This window comes from Balaenoptera ricei, chromosome 8 (genome assembly GCF_028023285.1).
Source record: "Balaenoptera ricei isolate mBalRic1 chromosome 8, mBalRic1.hap2, whole genome shotgun sequence".
In the NCBI taxonomy this organism is placed as follows: domain Eukaryota; kingdom Metazoa; phylum Chordata; class Mammalia; order Artiodactyla; family Balaenopteridae; genus Balaenoptera; species Balaenoptera ricei.
The window spans coordinates 7407190-7424959 of record NC_082646.1 but is presented as its reverse complement, the minus strand read 5'-3'; the positions used below and the strand labels follow the sequence as shown (position 1 = coordinate 7424959).

Here is a 17770-nt window from a genome sequence, read left to right as displayed (position 1 = left end):
CAGGTTCCTGGGGTTTCTCCAAACACTCACAAAACCAGGGGTCTTCTTCAATTGCCTCCCCAATTCAAAGTCAATTATCAGTATTTTCTAAGTGTCACGTTCTTGTACCTTTATCTCGAGGAGCATGGTTTACTAGAAATAGAAACAACAAACAGCCAACATTTTTAGGCCTTACAGAAACAAATATAGTAAGTCCCCTACATGCAAACCTTCAAGTTGCGAACTTTCAAAGATGCGAACGTGCGTTTGCATGTCCAATCACGTGTTAGTTCACACGTCTGGCGTACATTGTCACATGCCTGCATCCTCTGTAAGTGGTTGTGCTTCTGTGTACTTCACTGTATAGTACTGTATAAAGTACAGTAGTACAGTATCTTTATTTCAAGCTCAAGATGTCCAGAAGCAAGCGTAAAAGCAGTGGTGATGTAGCTGGTACTGCAGCTTGCCCTCCATCTCCTACTGCTGACAATCCTTCACCTCTACCGTCTCCCACCTCCTCTCCCTCCTCCAGTCAGTAACTCTTCTTGCCTGTTCACTCGATGCCAGCCCCTATATGCCAGCTGTTGTACTGTACTACTGTACTTTTCAAGGTACTGTACTGTAAGATTAAAAATGTTTTACTTTTTGCTTGTTTTTTATACATTATTTGTGTGAAAAGTGTTATAAGCCTATTACAGTACAGTACTATATAGCCGATTGTGTCAGTTGGGTACCTAGGCTAACTTTGTTGGACTTACGAACAAATTGGACTTACAAACGTGCTCTCAGAATGGAACTCGTTCGTATGGTGGGGACTTACTGGACAGTTATTTCATCTGTGCTTTTAAAGTTCAATCCATCGTGCATGGTAACAGGCATCATGGAAATAGGAAAGTGAGTTTTTAGAAAGTTGTATTATCAACACAGAGAGAACACCTAACGACTGTTCTTGGGGCTTCTCACCAGCTGTGCTGTCACTCCGAGTTTTCTCAGCTCAGCCAAAGTAACGTGAGGTGTATTTGTTTGCAAGATGGTACTGTTGCAAGAAATAAGATGGGAGCCAGCTGGACAACTGAGTGGGATGGCCGATAACTCCCTCCCATGGGGTGCTCGGCTCAGCATCTCCCTCCTGAGACCCAAGGACAGGCTTGCTTCCAAAACAAAGGAGATTCAAAAAACCGGCAGCCCCCTCACAACCACGTATTTACAGATTAATCAAAGCCATCCCCTAGTCTAGAAAGGACAGATGCTACATGGAGCTAAAATGCCAACTACTGATCCAGAACTTTCAAGATGATCCCTTTCCCCAAACTTCTACACCATTCTTTAGATTGCAAACAGGCAGCCTGCAGACCAAATCCAACCTACAAATATGTTCTGCTTGGCTATCCAAGTGTTTTTTTAAAAATTCTGATTTAGTTAGCAATATACTGGGAGATTTCACATAAATATCTGGGTTTCCTTACTCTCTGAAAAAAGTTAGGATTTCCCTGGTGGTCCAGTGGTTAAGACTCTGCACTCCCAATGCAGTGGGCCCGGATTTGATCCCTGGTCAGGGAACTAGATCCCACATGCCGCAACTAAGAGTTCGCATGCCACAGCTAAAGATCCTGCATGCCATAACAAAGATCCCGTGTGCCGCAACTAAGACCTGGTAGAGATTAGATAGATAGATAGATAGATAGATAAATAAATAAATACATAAATACATACATAAATAAATACATACATACATACATAAATTAATTAATTAATTAATTTAGAAAACCTGTTCCCACAGAGCAACCCTCAGCTGGAGCTAACAACTGCCCTCTTTAGACATGTGGGTGCTCTGCACCACGGCCTTACACCCTGCTTGCTCCACTCGTTTTTGTTACCTGCCTGCCATTTACACCTGCTTTGCTTGCTCACTGAACAGCCCTTCGCAGGCCCCATGGTCACTTGCACAGTAAGGGGCCCGAGCTGAGGCTGAAGAGGATCCTTGTAGTCTATGATCGCTGGCTACAAAACCTGAGACTTAACAAGTAAAGCAGGAAGGCTTTGCTGATAGATCCTGCAGCTCCATGAGGACAGCAGAAGCTGCTTCTGAATCTCTGTGAGCTAGACAACCATTATGTTCTCTCCAACCACAGGAACTTTCCTGACAGACCAAGAGCTTTATTGTTGGGTAAAAACAGTTCCTGATCACAGATTCTGTGCTTTAGTTCTCCTGGTCCTGGGCTCTCTTCCACTCTGAAGCAGGCAGACTGCCTGCTGGCTTTTCCAGCATGTGGCCAAAGTGTCGAGAAACAGACACTAGGCCCCAGTAAGAGCCCTGAAGCAGCTGTTTCTTCAACTCATCAGGCCTGGCTCTTCTGGGTCTGTCCCAAGTGAGAAGTTAGCAGAGTCCCTTAAACAGAGAGAAGAATTCAGGGCAAACTGCCCAACCGTCTTCACTGTGCTCCCGAGTGTGTGGCTTCCTCGTCCCCATTTTGATCCCGACTCGGCATCTTCAAGCCCAGACGGCGCAGGGAAAGGACAAAGCATCGAGGAGGCTTGCAGACCAAGTTGAGGCCCTCCTTCCCGGGCTGCAGGGCAGGCAGGGTCAGCTGGCGGGCGTGCAGGTGCAGGGGGACGTGGCGGGCCTTGGACTGCGGCAGCCCCATCTTCTTCAGGAGGCAGGCAGACAGCCTCTGTGCAGGGGAGACAGCTCGTGAGCGCAAGGCCAACAGCCCCTCCCGGACCCGCGTGCGGGGGCAGAAGACCTCCACTTACGGGGCCCCCTCACCAACTCCCGGAAGACACAGTGATGGACAGCCTGCTTCGGGGCCATTTCTAGGAAGGCTTCGGAGCCCGTGTATGAGAAAACCCACCACACCACGGAAGCTCTCCTTGGCCAGTTCTCTGGCTTTCCAAGAGAACGGGCTGTAACAGCAACAAGCAAAGTTTCCACCAAGGCTCTTTAGCTGTAGCGTGAAAGCCTGCTTTGAGCCTTCAGAGAGTCTCCTAACTGCTTCTCAATTTCTCCATAAGCTAGATAACTAGCATGGTACTGTGTCGGAAGACAATCAACACATCTCTGCTGTGACTCACTTCAGGGATTGAACAAGGGGAAAGCATAAGTTCTGACCCTTATTCTGTTGCACATTGGGTCAAACGTGTATTACCTGGGGGGCCAGCCTGTTCCAGTCTGAGTACTTGTGATCACCAAGGACTGGGCAATCCAACCCAAAAGACAGGTGAACTCGAAGCTGATGCTTTATTCCTTTAAAAAAAGAGAGGGAGGAAGCTTATGAGTAGCCATTGAAACAATACCACTGGTGGCATCTGCTTCTAATCATATTAAATCAAAGGACAGTAAAACCGGCAAAGCCCCAACTACAATAAGGTATAAAGAATAATCTAACAAACAATAAGCTATTAGGAAATAAACATTATAAATACTGTTAAGCCTCTACGTACCCCTTGCCATCACAGTTTCCTTTCCACCACAGATAACCACTATCAACTCGGTGTCTATCATTGCCATGCTTTTTTATTTTTAAATAATTGTGTTGTATAACACTAAATAGTATCGCTTTGTACATTTTTTTTATTGTGGCAAAATATACATAAAATTTACCATTTTAATCCTTTCTTTTAATATAAATTTATTTATTTATTTATTTTTGGCTGCATTGGGTCTTCGTTGCTGCATTGGGTCTTCGTTGCTTCGTTGGGTCTTTTTTCTCTAGCTGCGGCGAGCAGGGGCTACTCTTCGTTGCAGTGCACGGGCTTCTCATTGCGGTGGCTTCTCTTGTTACGGAGCACGGGCTCTACACGTGTGGGCTTCAGTAGCTGTGGCTCACAGGCTCAGTAGTTGTGGCTCACGGGCTCTAGAGCGCAGGCTCAGTAGTTGTGGTGCACGGGCTTAGTTGCTCTGCGGCATGTGGGATCTTCCCGGACCAGGGATTGAACCTGTGTCCCCTGCATTGGCAGGCAGATTCTTAACCACTGCGCCACCAAGGAAGTCCCATTTTAATCGTTTTTAAGAGTACAGTTCGGTGGCACTGAGTACATTCACATTGTTGTGCAATCACTACTACAGTCCCTCTCCAGAACTCTTCCACTGCCCCCAACTGAAACTCTGTACCCAGTTAACAATAACTCCCCGCCCCCTGCTCTCTCCAGCCCCTGGTAACCATTACTCTACTATCTGTCTCTATGAATGTGACTACTCTAGGTATCTCATATAAATGGAATCATACAGTATGTGTCCTTTTGTGTTCCATTTAGCATAATGTCTTAACGTTTATCCACGCTGCAGTATGTGTCAGAATTTCCTTCCTTTCTAAGGCTGGATTACATTCCACTGCATGATGTACCACATTCTGTTCTTCCATTCATCTGTTGATGGACATGTAGGTTGTTTTCACCTTTTGGCTATTGCGAATAGTGCTGCTATGAACACCGGTGTACAAATATCTTTTCTGAATCCCTGTTTTCAATTCTTCTGCATATATACAGGGAGCAGAACTGCTGGATCATATGGTAATTCTATGCTTCATTTTTTGAGGAATCAATTTGCAAATTTTTAAATAAACGTAAGCAAACCATTTATTTATTTATTTATTTTTTGAAGGGAAGAATTGATTTATTCAATCATTTTAACTGAATATTTCTCACCCACCCAGGAAACTGATTAAGAGTAGGAGTCTGGGCTTCCCTGGTAGCACAGTGGTTAGGAATCCACCTGCCAATGCAGGGGACACGGGTTCGAGCCCTGGTCTGGGAAGATCCCACATGCCGCGGAGCAACTAAGCCCGTGTGCCACAACTACTGAGCCTGCGCTCTAGAGCCCACGTGCCACAACTACTGAGCCCACACCCCTAGAGCCTGTGCTCCGCAACAAGAGAAGCCACCGCAATGAGAAGCCCGCACACCGCAATGAAGAGTAGCCCCCGCTCGCTGCAAACAGAGAAAGCCCGCGTGCAGCAAGACCCAACTCAGCCAAAAATAAATTAAAATAAATAAGTAAATTTATTAAAAAAAAAAAAAAAAAGAGTAGGAGTCTGCCTAAAGCAAACTATTTGTATCCTTCTGCTACCTACTGTTTGTAACAATCATCCCTATGGAAGCTCCCAGCCTCAGATCAGCACCGGAAGCACGCTCTGGTGCAATCCCAGAGCCCCCAGAATACCAGCTGCTCAGGGGAGGGGCGGAGCCCAGCACAAGGCCCTGGGTGAGGCTTCTCCGCCCACTGCAGAGCAGTGGGACCCTCACCGGTAATAGGCTGGAGCTCCACGAGGGCGGAGGAGAGGGTGCTGCTCAGCACCCGGTACTGAGTCACAGCCAGGTGTGCGTTCCTGCTGGTCCGCACCCTCACTATCTTCCCATTGTCCATGCAGTAGCTCGGGGACAGCGTCATCTGGAGCCAAAGAAATCAAGACACGATTTCGAAGAAAGGGCAGCAAACCCACCCCTCTGGAGGCGCTCACCCACCTTGTGGTGTCGTTCCTGGCCCTGCGCCTCCTTCTCAATGATGGGAATGTCCACGACTCCCGCTGAGGGCACCGGGACGCGCATCGTGATGGCCCTGGGGGGACACACACAGACCCTTGCTTAAGCCACAAAGGTGAGTGAGGCTCTCCTTGCGTCGGCTACTTAGAGGTTTTAACTCTGGACCTCCTGCACTACTGTGGTCGGTTCTTAAGATCAGAGGGTCCCAAATGATCTCTTGGTATAGTGCTTAGCCTGAGAGCTTGACACTATCCTTATAAGCCTATCTTTTTTACAACTAAACTAATATGTGCTGATTGCAGAATATTTGGGGACAAAACAGAAAAACAAGAAAAAAATTATATTAATAACACGGTCACTCATTCAGCCTTTAAAAATGAGTATGTACAGCTTAAAGTAAAACTAGGGTAATACAGTTTTGTATCCTGTTTTTCTTTTTTAAATAATAAAAGACGGTAAGTTCGAGCTGCATATGAAATAAATGAATGAATTGAGTGAAAAATTCACAGGACCGCTCCTGCCCTATTTGCCAGGTCGATAAAACAGGGAGGAACTGTGCTCAGAAAAGTCCCAGGAACCCCAACCACAGCTCAGTAAGTCCCTCTTGTGGGAGGTTTCCCTCCATCACACCACAGACAGGCAGAAGACTCTTTAATCTGTCCTTATGTCCATGCCTCTTCCAGTCAATCAGCTCTCCTGGGTACTTGGTGGCCTAACACAGAATCACTGGCCCAGGAGTCACAAGCCCAGATATAACATTGCACACCCTAGACACCCCACTGCAGATTGGTAGCAGTTTAGGCTGCTATCTGATACATTTTATCATACTTACACTGAGTTGTAACTATGAGTTGACCCTTTCTAATGACCTAACACTACTGCTCAAAAACGTTCAGTCAGTAAATATTCACTGAATATAAATAGACATTGATTTCGGTAGGTACTAGTTCTAGATGGATGAACAAGACAAAAATCCCTGTTCCTAAGGAATTCCAAATCTAGTAAGAAGACTCAAACAAATCACTAGAATATAACAAATTGTTATCATACTAAGCCAGCAAGTGCTAATCAGTTGCCTGCTATGTTCTACTTCTAACTTCTATTTCCTGCACCTGGTATTTAAGGCTGTCAGTAACCAGGTTCCCGCCGAACCTTCCAGCACTCTCTGCCACCGCCCCCCGTCCCACACCAGACTGTAGGCCTTACTCCTACAATGTCCGCTGTTCCTACAATCTGGAACACGTTTCTCCACCTCATCTATCAAACCCTTCATTCGTTGAGACCCAATTAACTGACTTCAAGTCTTCCACGAAGCCTGATACAGAAAATGGTGAGCGATGCTGAACTTTTACAGACAATTCTCACAAATAACACTTTTTATAGACTTACATTTTGATTACTTGTATACATAATAATAGTCTTGATTTTCCATCTTTCAGCCTTTACTGTGATGTGGGTACTGTGTTAAACACTTCACATGCACTGTCTCACTTAACTCTCTCATTGACTCCATTATTCCCATTTTCCATTATGATGACAAAGCTTAAAGAAGTTCAATAATTTGCCTAAGGTTCCACTCTGGTAAATGACACAGGTGAGAGTTGAACACAGATCTTGTTGAGCTCTTAGCTACCATGCCAAACTTCCTCCATTACCTGTAATCTCTTCTTACAGTGATTCTTAAACTTGATTCTACATCAGAGTCATTTGTGGAGCTTTTGAAAAATATAGATGCCCAATCCCCACACCCACCAGACTTATGAATCAGAACCTCTGTGGGTGGGTCTCAAGCATATAGATTTTTTAAAGGCTCCCAAGATTACAAAGCAGCTGCAAAATCAAGGACTAACAAGCAAAATCTAAAACGAATACTCACAAATCAAACAGAAAATAATAAACAATCTAACAGAAAATAGGCAAAAGAAAATAGTCTGTTCACAGAAGGGGAAACTCAAACAGCCAATAAACACACACACAAAAACAGTCAACATCACTAGTACACATGGAAACAGAAAATAAAATATCATATATTTTTTTACCCATCAGAATGGCAAACCTTTTAAAAATGCATTGGTCAGGGATAAGGGGAGGTAGATATTTACCACTCCTAGCGGGAGTAAAAACTGACATAACCATTTTGGAGAGCAATTTGGGTAGTAACCATTCAAATTTTAAATGTGTGTACCCTTCAACCCAGCAATTCCATTTCTGGGACTCTGTCCTAAGGATATACTCACATATTCTTTGCAATAGGCTCTGAAAATTGGGAAAGTACCTAAACACCCGTCAATAAGGAAATTATGATATCCATACAACAGAGCCATTAAAAAGGAGATAGCTCTAAATGTACAACACAAAATGCTCTCCAAGATATACTGTCCAAGCGAAAAAAGCAAGATGCAAAGTAGTGTAAAATATGCTGCTATACAGTAATATGCTTATACATGCCCCATATAACTCTGGAAGTTTACACAAGACACTAATAATAGGGACTGCTTCTGGAGAAGGAAATTGAGTAGGTGGGGGACAGAAGTAGGTTTCAGTTTTGCTCATGCATCTTTCTTCTATTAAAAAAACTGAGGTAAATCTATATGCACTAACATGGAAAGATCCCCAAAACAAAGAGTTAAGTTGAAAAAGAAAGTACAGTATACATTGTAAAGTGTGATATATATACACACGTCTGTATGTAGACATACACAGGCATACACACATAGTGTATACACAAGACATATATGTAAGTACGTTGAGTAAGCACCAGAGGAATAAATACCAAAGTACCCCAAGGGAAGAAACTAGAATAATAGCATGAGTGGATTCTCCAGGAGTTTTTTGCTTTATCTTTGTAGTCTGACATTTTACCACAGGAATGAAATCATGTATACTCATATAATTAATTTTTAATAATTTTTATGTACAGCCCTAATTAGGAACCACTATGCCACCAGACTCTAATATTCTAAGCACTAAACCTGTTTCCTATAATTTTTATATGCCCACACGTCCGAGTACAGTGCCTTCTATTACTAGGAGTTCCTGCTGTATGAACGGATGAATAGATGGAAGGGTGCCTACACCACCTCGACCGCTATCGATGGGCTTCATACCAGTACTTCTTTGTCACCTGACGGGTTCTAAACAACTCTTGGACTTGATGCGCCACTTCTTTTTCCCAAGCCAACACCATTACGCCTGTAGTTTCCTTGTCCAGCCGATGGCACAGATGCAAGGGCTCTGCCTTGTGGCCGTGAAGCATCTTCGCCAGGACAGGCAGTGCATCACTGATGCAGAGCCGGACCCCAGGGCCACCTAAGAAGGAAAAAGCCAGAGGTTTGAGCGGCCAGGAAAAGATCCCACCAAAGACCTCTACCTGGGACAACAGCCCTTACTGGATTAACAGTAAATGCTTTCTAGAGCCTTATTACTGAATTGTGGTCCAGGGACTAGCAACGTATCAGTCTGCCCAGGGAGCTTGCTAGAAAGGAATCTCAGGCCTCCAACCCAGACTAATTAATCAAAATCTGCATTTTAACAAAAGGCCCAAGTGACTCATATGCATATTAAAGTTTAAAAAGCACCATCCTAGAGCATGTGGCTTTCTCCTCAGACCTATATGTATATATATATATATTTTTTTAATCTACTTATGTACTCATACTAAAATTAGCAACCAAAATGATGAGATCTGATATTTCACTATGTAAGCAAAGGCTTGAGAATTTGCCAAGTAAACCCTAGGGAGAAATGCAAGACCATGAGGCCCTCCTGAGGCATTACAGAAGAGCTGAGAGGCTGGGCTTTGGAGTGAGACATTCCTGGGTTCCATTCTATGGACCCTCACAACTAGCCATTGACCTTGGACAGATTACTTACTCTTCCCAACTTTCAGTTCTCTCATCTATAAAATGTAAATATCTTGATAATAGTTATCTCTCAGGGAACGGAAAGGCAAGCTACTGGAAGGATCAAGAGAGAAAAAAAACCATACAAAGCACTTGGCACTGTCTGATTTAATTCGCTGTTTTCATGTACAACCTTCTCCATACCTCTCCCCAAAACATTCGTTCTTCTAGCTAAAATATGCCGATTCCCCCAGCAAAACCCTTTCCACAAATGCATTTTTTTCTATCAGTCTTTCCTGACTCACCCTAGCTGTCTCTGACAACTACATTTAACATTTATTCAAAAACATTAGGGTTTCCATTACGTTCTAGGCACCCTGGGGTTTTGTTAGGTATACACCAACACACGTTATGTCCTCTTTCCCAGTTCTGATGGAAAATAATCTGAAGACAGGAACCACACAGCCTTTGTCCTTCTCTATAGCAATCCTCGGTGGAGGTCTGCACACAGCAAATTCCATAAATCACTGCTGGCTGCCAGATGTTTGGAAGGTGGGGACTGTCTTATTTATCTCTGCGTCCTTCCTGGTTCCTCACAGAGGACAGTGCCCCACAAAAGTTTAATTACTTTGAAAGCAAGGCTTCAGAGAGCCCCCCGGGTAATGTTAGAGTTGCCCCTACGCGTAGCAGAAAGCAGCCAGCGGCCCGCCTCCCTTCCCCACGTGCTGCTTACCATGCACAGGGAGACCGTAGGGCTTATTGATGACCACAAGGTCCTTGTCCTGGTGGACAAGTCCTCGGCTCAGCGCCTTAGCAAGCACGTTGGGGTGGACGCGCTGCAGCTGCTCTGTGAACCGCAGTAGTTCTTGCACTCTCCGCTGAACAGGGTTTGTGGGCACCTGCGGGGAGAGAAGGAGCGACGGTAAATGCCTGGTGGGGAGGACTTTCAGTAAGTCTGGGTGAGAATTTGGGAAGGGAATGCCTGTATTTTAGCATTAGACTCGCCCCGTCCCCGAGGAATATGAGCGCAGGGGTGGGTGTCTGTCTCGCCTGTACCCACGTGGTGCTTAGGGCCGGGGTCGGCAGGAGCCAGAGACCCAGCCCACAGGAAGATACCGCACCCTTCCGACCTCTCCCCTCCGCTTTCTCCCCATTCTCCCACCACAAGTCCTCGACATTGATTACTTGACACGTGTCAGAGGACCCTCCCACCTCCCTCCCGGCCTGGGAAACCAGTGAGCGCACTGCCTCTTGGGAGTTGTGGTCCTTCTGGGCTCACCGGCTTCTTCGTCTTTTGTTCCTGTTTCTGGGCTCGAAGCCTCTCCGCTAATCGCTGGGCATCCAGGGGCCGAGAGGCAGCAGCAGCGGAACAAAGTGGCTTTGAGACGAAAGTGAAGAGATTCCCCAGACGCTGCCAGGAACCCCGGACCCAGAGGCCAGGCACACTACAGCTAGGAGCCGCCATCTTGCCGAGAAGGGAGGTGCGAGCCAAGCCCACGCGCAGAAGACGGACTGGAGGGAGGAGGGAGTGGGTGGGCCCCGCGGGTCACGTGGGGCGGGAGGGGCGGGGTCCCGGGCGAGTCACGTGGGGGCGATGCGCGGTAAGTGCGGCTGCGCCGGCCGGTAGCTGCAACTGGAGCGGTGGTGCTTGGAGGAGACGCGGTGAGTGTGTGGGGAAGTCGGGTTGGGGCTGGGAAATGCCGGTGCCTCAACGCTTTAACGTTTCCGCGTCCCCAGGACTTCCGTTCTCGGAGACCCCTGTCTTGGGAAACCGTTTCTCCCTTTAAGAGACGACCCCACTCAAAACCACCTCCCCGCCCCCGCGCTCGGGAGAAGCGTGCCCCGTGAACACTCGCCCCAGAGCCGTCTGAGGCGCCCACCTCGTCCCTTTTGGCAACCACGTCCCGGGTGCTCGGCCAATCCCTCGAGGGACGCCTCGCGTCCTTTCTTTTTTCCTTACCGCTCGACCTTCGGAGATGCGGGATCTCTGAAGCCTCTCCACCCCTCATCTCCTGACTCCCAACCTCTTTGTTTCACGTTGTAACTAGTCCTTCTCTCCCAGGGGAGACGGGGAGCCCTTCCGTTAGCCACGGGTCCATATTTTCTTCCTAGGGAGCACCTTGAGTCTCTTCTGCCTTCTTCCAGAATTCATTTCGTGGCGTCTCCTCCGTCCCTCCCCCAACTGCTTCCAAAGAAAAGAAAAAGTACAGAGCAGGAATCTTCCCTTCCCTTTTCCACTTCCTTCGTTTTCTCCACCCCTGGTTTGTAACTTGCTCCAGACCCTCTCCTTCTCTTACAAGGTGCAATGTTGGGACTTCCATGCCCAAACTGCCAGGGACTTCACTAAGTCAAGACCCTGTGACTTCACTAAGGGGTGGCAGGGAAGAGGAACATCTGGTTGGGATGGTAATGTTAAAAGTACCTGGAAACAGACCTGCCATTTACTAAGAAGAGAGCTGATGCCGAGCCCTGAAGAGATCTCAGGAAATTAACGGAACTGTGCTGACGATAGAGGAAACAGTTTTTAAGACTGCTTAGAATGAAGGCTGCCTGAGGAGTTAGAGGAGGTAGTGGAATTAAGTTTGCGTCCTACCCCTCTAAAAGGGATTGGCAGAAGGGAGCCCTGTAGAGCATGAGATAAAGTTGAACAGGTAAGTGGAGCTAGCCTATAGAAGACTTTAACTGGAAGAAGGCTTTGAACTAGGTGTGGTAAGTAGGGAGGAGTCTTTGAAGATGCTAGAGCAGGAGAGAGACTCCTTGAAAAATGGAATTCTGGGAATGAATCTGGCAGTTGAATGCAGGACAGATTGAAAAGGAGAAGGCTTTGGTAGCTGGGAAATCAGCTAGGACGCTGCAATCTGAGTGCTCAGTAGAAAGGCTGTGCTTGGTTCAGTGGTCTTTTTCCCTACACTGTACTGTCCTTGGAGTGTGAATTGGTTTTGAGTTGTACAGGTCAAGATGTACTATTGACAGCTGCTGTTGAACTGTGAGTGCCTTAAGAACGCGTTCATTTTTTTTATCCCCCGCATCTGGTACCGAGTGAACTCACAAATATCCCTTGGCTGGCTGAAGTGCGTCACAGGCATGAGTTAGGTGTGTCTGAACGTTTTGAATGATCTAATTTCTGTCCATTTTTGACCTGAAGAATGGAGGTAGGAGTACATGTATTTGTAAAGAGGGGGAAAGAAGACCTGTGTATGTTTCTGTAATAAGAGAGGTGATCGGGGTATAAATGTGAAGAATTCGAAGGGAGATTGAGAAACAGCTTCTCTCCTACTGTTTTTTTCCCCTGCAAATTCCCAGGAAAGACACAGATCTAGAGAAGTTGAGAATTACTACCTTTTACTGATAACGTCCCAGACCCAGGTTCTAATTTCACTAAGCAGTCGCGCATCACGTGTTACTTTAGTATGTGAAGGCTCCTTTCCAGGGAGTCTGAAATTTGGACATCAGGACTTAAATTCGTATCGTTATATTAATTGCAAGCCTGTTTTAGGTGTAGGACTTTTATGGTTTTGGGGGGGGGGGCTGGGGAACCTTCTTCTGCCTTAACCTGTCCTTAATGGCATTCAAGAAGTGACCCCTGTTCCTGCAGAATTGGCCTTCTGTGGCAGGAAACAAAACGAAGAACCAACTCAGATGTCATTGTCAGTGACACAGAGCTTGTGTTCTTGGGTTTCAGGTTAACCCAAGGCACACATTATAGTGCCTAGGCATAAAAACACTGGTCCCTTTTTTTCTGAAGAAGGAACTTTTAGGTTTTTCTTGTTGAAACTTTGTAAGAGAAATTTGAAGAATTCAGAGTTTTTGTTTGCTTGGTATCACAGTACAGCTTTAGCCAATGTGGGTACAGAAGTTTGGTTCCTTAATGTTTATCGTTTGAGTCTAGGCACTTGCTGATTTGAAATAGAGTTGCTCTCAGTACGCAAGAATTTATGTAAAGATATATATTGCCTCCTTTCTCTTCCTCATTCAGTTGGTCCTGTTTTAGGTAGCTCATTTTTCCACTTCTGCACTAATCTCATATTCTCTTTTTGGTTGGGAACTCTTCTTATCTGGACTGTTTTCTCAGTGTAAGGAGGGAAATTCTATTAGTGGTGTCTTCATTCTTATAGAGTACAAACGTGGCTTATCTACCTAGATCTTGATATATCATAATATGTGCCCCCCCCCATAACCATATAAAGAAGAACTTGATAATTTGTTTTTAAGGATATTTTCTAACCTGTGCAAGAACAACAAAGCCTTCTTTTTATTTCATAAATACAAACAGGGACTAATAAAAGAACTTGTGTCTAAATATCCCAAATTTAAGGTTAATTAGTGGCATGAGGTTAAATTCTGGTTCCTTGAACAGCGATTTGCTAGTTGCAGATTAACCAGCGATTCAGTTTCCCTGACGAGCAGGAAGTACTTGGATATTGTTTTATGGTTTTAGAGAGATTCAAAGAAGCAATTAGCAGTTCTCTGGAGGTGCCCTGGAAAGAGCAGTTGTCGGCAGCTGGGAGATCTGGGGACTGGTCCCAGTTCAGCTGCTTGTGAACTTGAGCGAGTAATTTGGGCTTCAGTTATTGTTTTTTAAAAGAAGATCCTTACTAGCTCTAAGCTTCTATCAAGATTTTCCACTGACACTTAAGTGCTTCTCTTTCTTAACAAGTGGAATTTATTTCAGACTTACCTTGAGTACATTTAGCATTGGCACAGAGAACCAGGATTTTAATCCTGTCCCCACAATTTAACCTTATGCCACTGAGCTAATATTTATGTTGGGAGGTTACTTCATTGAGTGCTGCTGGAATACACCTTCAGATTTCCTAGGTGGGTTGTGGAAAGGAGTGCAGATAGAAAAAAAGTTAGAAAACAATGGTATTGACCTATACCATGTGTGTTAGTTCTTTTTTCCATGCCAGCATTTCAAAGAGATTCCATTGTACTGTTGCCCCTTGTTTCACTTTTTTTCAGCTTTTGAGCAACGATCAGGGCAGGTCTAGCTTAAATGCCTGCTTCACGAACTTTTTTCATACTGTGACACACATGGAAATTATTGTTGTGTCACTGAGGAAAACTGGCGGCGACACACAGAAGACAGCTGGCCTGGGAGCTGTGGCTGTCCCATCCCCACCTGGCCATACACTGGCGAGGAGATCCCTGTCCTGTGGCCCATGTGACCATTAGGAAGGTCAGCATTACACATTCAAAGTCTTTGTCCCAAACTCTGCCTAACTATCAAGAGGAACTGTCTCACTAGTTAGTCTTTTTTTTTTTTTTTTAAACCAAAGCATGTTATATATTAATTATCCCTTGAAATGTAACCCATCTTTACCTGACCGTATCTGGTTTTGGGGTTCAGTTTCTTTTTTAAATTATTATTATGTAAGTTTCAGTTGTACAGCATTATAATTCAACATTTATATACACTACAAAGTGATCACCGCCACAAGTCTAGTTACCATAATTATTTTTCTTAAGTCTGTGTCTAATTTGTTTTGCCCTTATGTGCCTTTATGCTCTTGGCTAGTTTAATATTTAAAGACCATACTTGTCCTTAAAAAGTGGCCTTTTTTTGAAGTGTGTGAATGGTAGTTAACTGATAAAGAGGTGGGAAATGCTTTCGTCATGATGCTTTGACCTCATTAGATTATGGGCAGACTTGCTCTGCCTATTTTTAGAAGATAGGGAATATCTTTTTTTGGGGGGGGGAGAATTTCTTTAAGTAGCTTATTTTATGTTTTCCATTATAAAAGTAATATAGAAAATGTGAAAATATAAAAAGTAGAGTGGGGGAAAATCATTCATATTTCTGTTTCCCAAATACTGTTAAAATAACATGGTTTTTCTCATCTTTTTCTTTTTTTTGTGCATTCTTTCTGAATTGTGGAAATTTTCAAACGTTTACATGATAGAGAAAACTCTAATAAACCCCATGTACCCATGAGCCAGCTTCTAATACATCCAGCCAACACAGGGCCAGTCTTGTTCTACACCCCAAACTCCCGGATGGTTTTGAATCAAATCCCAGAAATAATCATTTCATCTGTAAACACTTCAGTATGTATCTGTCAAAGATAAGAACTAGTTTTCAACATAACCTCAATACCATCATCACACCTTAAAAAATATATTCCTTGGTATCACCAAGCAACTAGTCAGTGCACAGATTTTCCTGTTGGTCTCACTTTCTAACACTTTATTTGTTTGAATCATCAGGTTGAAAGAAGGGTCCACACATCATGTGTACACTTTTAATTAGACTAAAACCATATGGGCATTCAGAAGAGATAATGTGGACTGTAAACCTTGGAGATGCTAAGAGCTTGCACTTCGGAGTCATGCAGACTGGGTTTCAGATCCAGCTCTGCCACTTGCTAGCTGTGCGACCTTGTGCAAGTTACTTAATCTCTCTCACTTTAGTTTTTTTATCCTGTAAAATGGGAATAATATCTACCCTAAGACCACCATGAGGATCGATTGAGTTAATGCAGGTTAAAGCACTGTAGAGCCCCATACGTAGTTAATGCTCAATAAATACTAGCTCTGTCCAGCACCTAGTATAGCATCAGTGCATAGATTTGTGGAATAAAAATAGAGTAAGAGTCAAGAGCTATGGAATTTGGTTTCATTCTGCCATTTAGGGGAATCACTTCAAAGTTTTGTACCCTAAATTTCTCGTCCAAAAAAGGGGGTGGAGTAAACAACCTGATGATCCCTGAAATTCCAGTGCTTGCAGGAAATGAGGCAGGCTTAGTATTTTAGAAACAGCATGAGCTTCAAAAACAGACTGGGGGGACTTCCCTGGTGGCGCAGTGGTTGGGAGTCCGCCTGCCAATGCAGGGGACACGGGTTCCAGCCCTGGTCCAGGAAGATCCCACATGCCGTGGAGCAACTGAGCCCGCGTGCCTAGAGCCCGTGCTCCACAACAAGAGAAGCCACCGCAATGAGAAGCCTGTGCACCGCAACTAGAGAAAGCCCACGCGCAGCAACGAAGACCCAACACAGCCAAAAATAAATAAATAAATTAAAAAAAAAAAAAAAAAGACTGGGATTTGCATCACACTTTGTTATTTACAAGCATTTAATCTTCTCAGCCTCAGTTTCTTCATATGTTCAATGGAACCAATAATACCTACCTGATAAGATTATTGTGATGAGCAGCAAGATAAATATATCTGGATCCTACTGTGTAGTAGGTACTCACATTATTAGTCAGCATTTTATGATTATAAAACAAGAATGTTACATTGGAGCATTTTCAACATTGGAGCATTTTCAACATCTTAAAGAGCTATGTATTTTGTAGCATTTATATAAATGAAGATGACCAAGTATCGTATGGGAAAAGGAATATACACTGGAAGGGTGAACCTGGAAACTATGTTTCCAGAACATGGACAATGGAAAATTGAGGGATTATTCAGCCATGTTGATAAAAGCCAGAGGATATGAGGATCCCTAGAGAAATTCAAGAAGGTCTTTGCAACAGATAGTTGGTTAAGTTGAATAAACCTATTTTCTGTAGCATTTGAAAATTTCATCAATAAGTTAAAGATGTGGCTTTTTTTAATTGAAATATAGTTTGCATACAGTGGTATGTTAGTTTCAGGTGTGCTAACATGGTGATTTGATATTTGCATACTTTATGAAATGATCACTGCATTAAGTCTAGTTACCCATCTGTCCCCATACAAAGTTATTAGAATATTATTGACCATATTCCTTATGCTGTATGTTACATCCCTGTGGCTTATTTATTTTATAACTGGATGTTTGTACCTCTTAACACCCTTCACCTATTTCTCCCCCACCTCCACACCCCCCTCCCCTCTGGCAATCACCTGTTGTTCTCTGTATCTGTGAGTCTGTTTTCATTTTGTTTTGTTTTTTTAGATTGCACATGTAAGTGAGATCATATGGTATTTGTCTTTCTCTGATTTATTTACTTAGCGTAATACTCTCTAGATCCATCCATGTTATTATAAGTGGCATGATTTCTTTTTTGTTATGGCTGAGTAATATTCCTGTGTGTGTGTGTTTGTGTATCTTCTTTATCCATTCATCTATCGGTGGACACTTAGTTTGCTTACATATTTTGGCTATTGTAAATAATGCTGCAGTGAACACTGGTGTGCATGTGTCTTTTAGAATTTGTGTTTTTTCTTTGAGTAAATACCCAGAAGTGAAATCACTGGATCATATGGCAATTCTGTTTTTAATTTTTTGAGGAATCTCTGTACAATTTTCTGTAGTAGCTGCACCAGTTTACAATCCTACCAACAGTGCACGAGAGTTCCCTTTTCTCTCATTCTCACCATAAAGACACTTGCTACTTCTTGACTTTTTGATGATAGCCGTTCTGACAGGTATGAGATGGTATATCATTGTGGTTTTGATTTACATTTCCCTGATGATTAGTGATGTTGAGCATCTTTTCATGTGCCTGTTGGCCATTTGTATATCTTCTTGGAAGAATGTCT

At 44.0% G+C, this 17770-nt stretch overlaps 2 protein-coding genes across 5 annotated transcripts in view; one reads left to right on the top strand and one right to left on the bottom strand.

The window, feature by feature from the left end:
- Positions 1-2115: 2115 nt before the first annotated feature.
- RPUSD4 (RNA pseudouridine synthase D4) lies at positions 2116-10796 on the bottom strand. The gene is made up of 7 exons (XM_059930093.1): positions 10579-10796; positions 10033-10198; positions 8565-8766; positions 5440-5533; positions 5221-5365; positions 3126-3223; positions 2116-2651 (listed from the first exon to the last, which is right to left on the bottom strand). Exons 1-7 carry the CDS (start codon positions 10762-10764, stop codon positions 2412-2414), a joined length of 1131 nt encoding a protein of 376 aa, XP_059786076.1. The 5' UTR covers positions 10765-10796; the 3' UTR covers positions 2116-2411.
- An 83-nt stretch (positions 10797-10879) lies between these two features.
- The window catches only part of FAM118B (family with sequence similarity 118 member B), a 59601-nt gene continuing 52710 nt past the window's right edge, over positions 10880-17770 (top strand). For all 4 annotated transcript variants that reach the window (XM_059930100.1, XM_059930099.1, XM_059930094.1 and 1 more), the window contains exon 1: positions 10880-10961. The gene's annotated coding sequence lies outside the window, so the exon portion shown is untranslated. The remainder of the gene's footprint in view (positions 10962-17770) is intronic.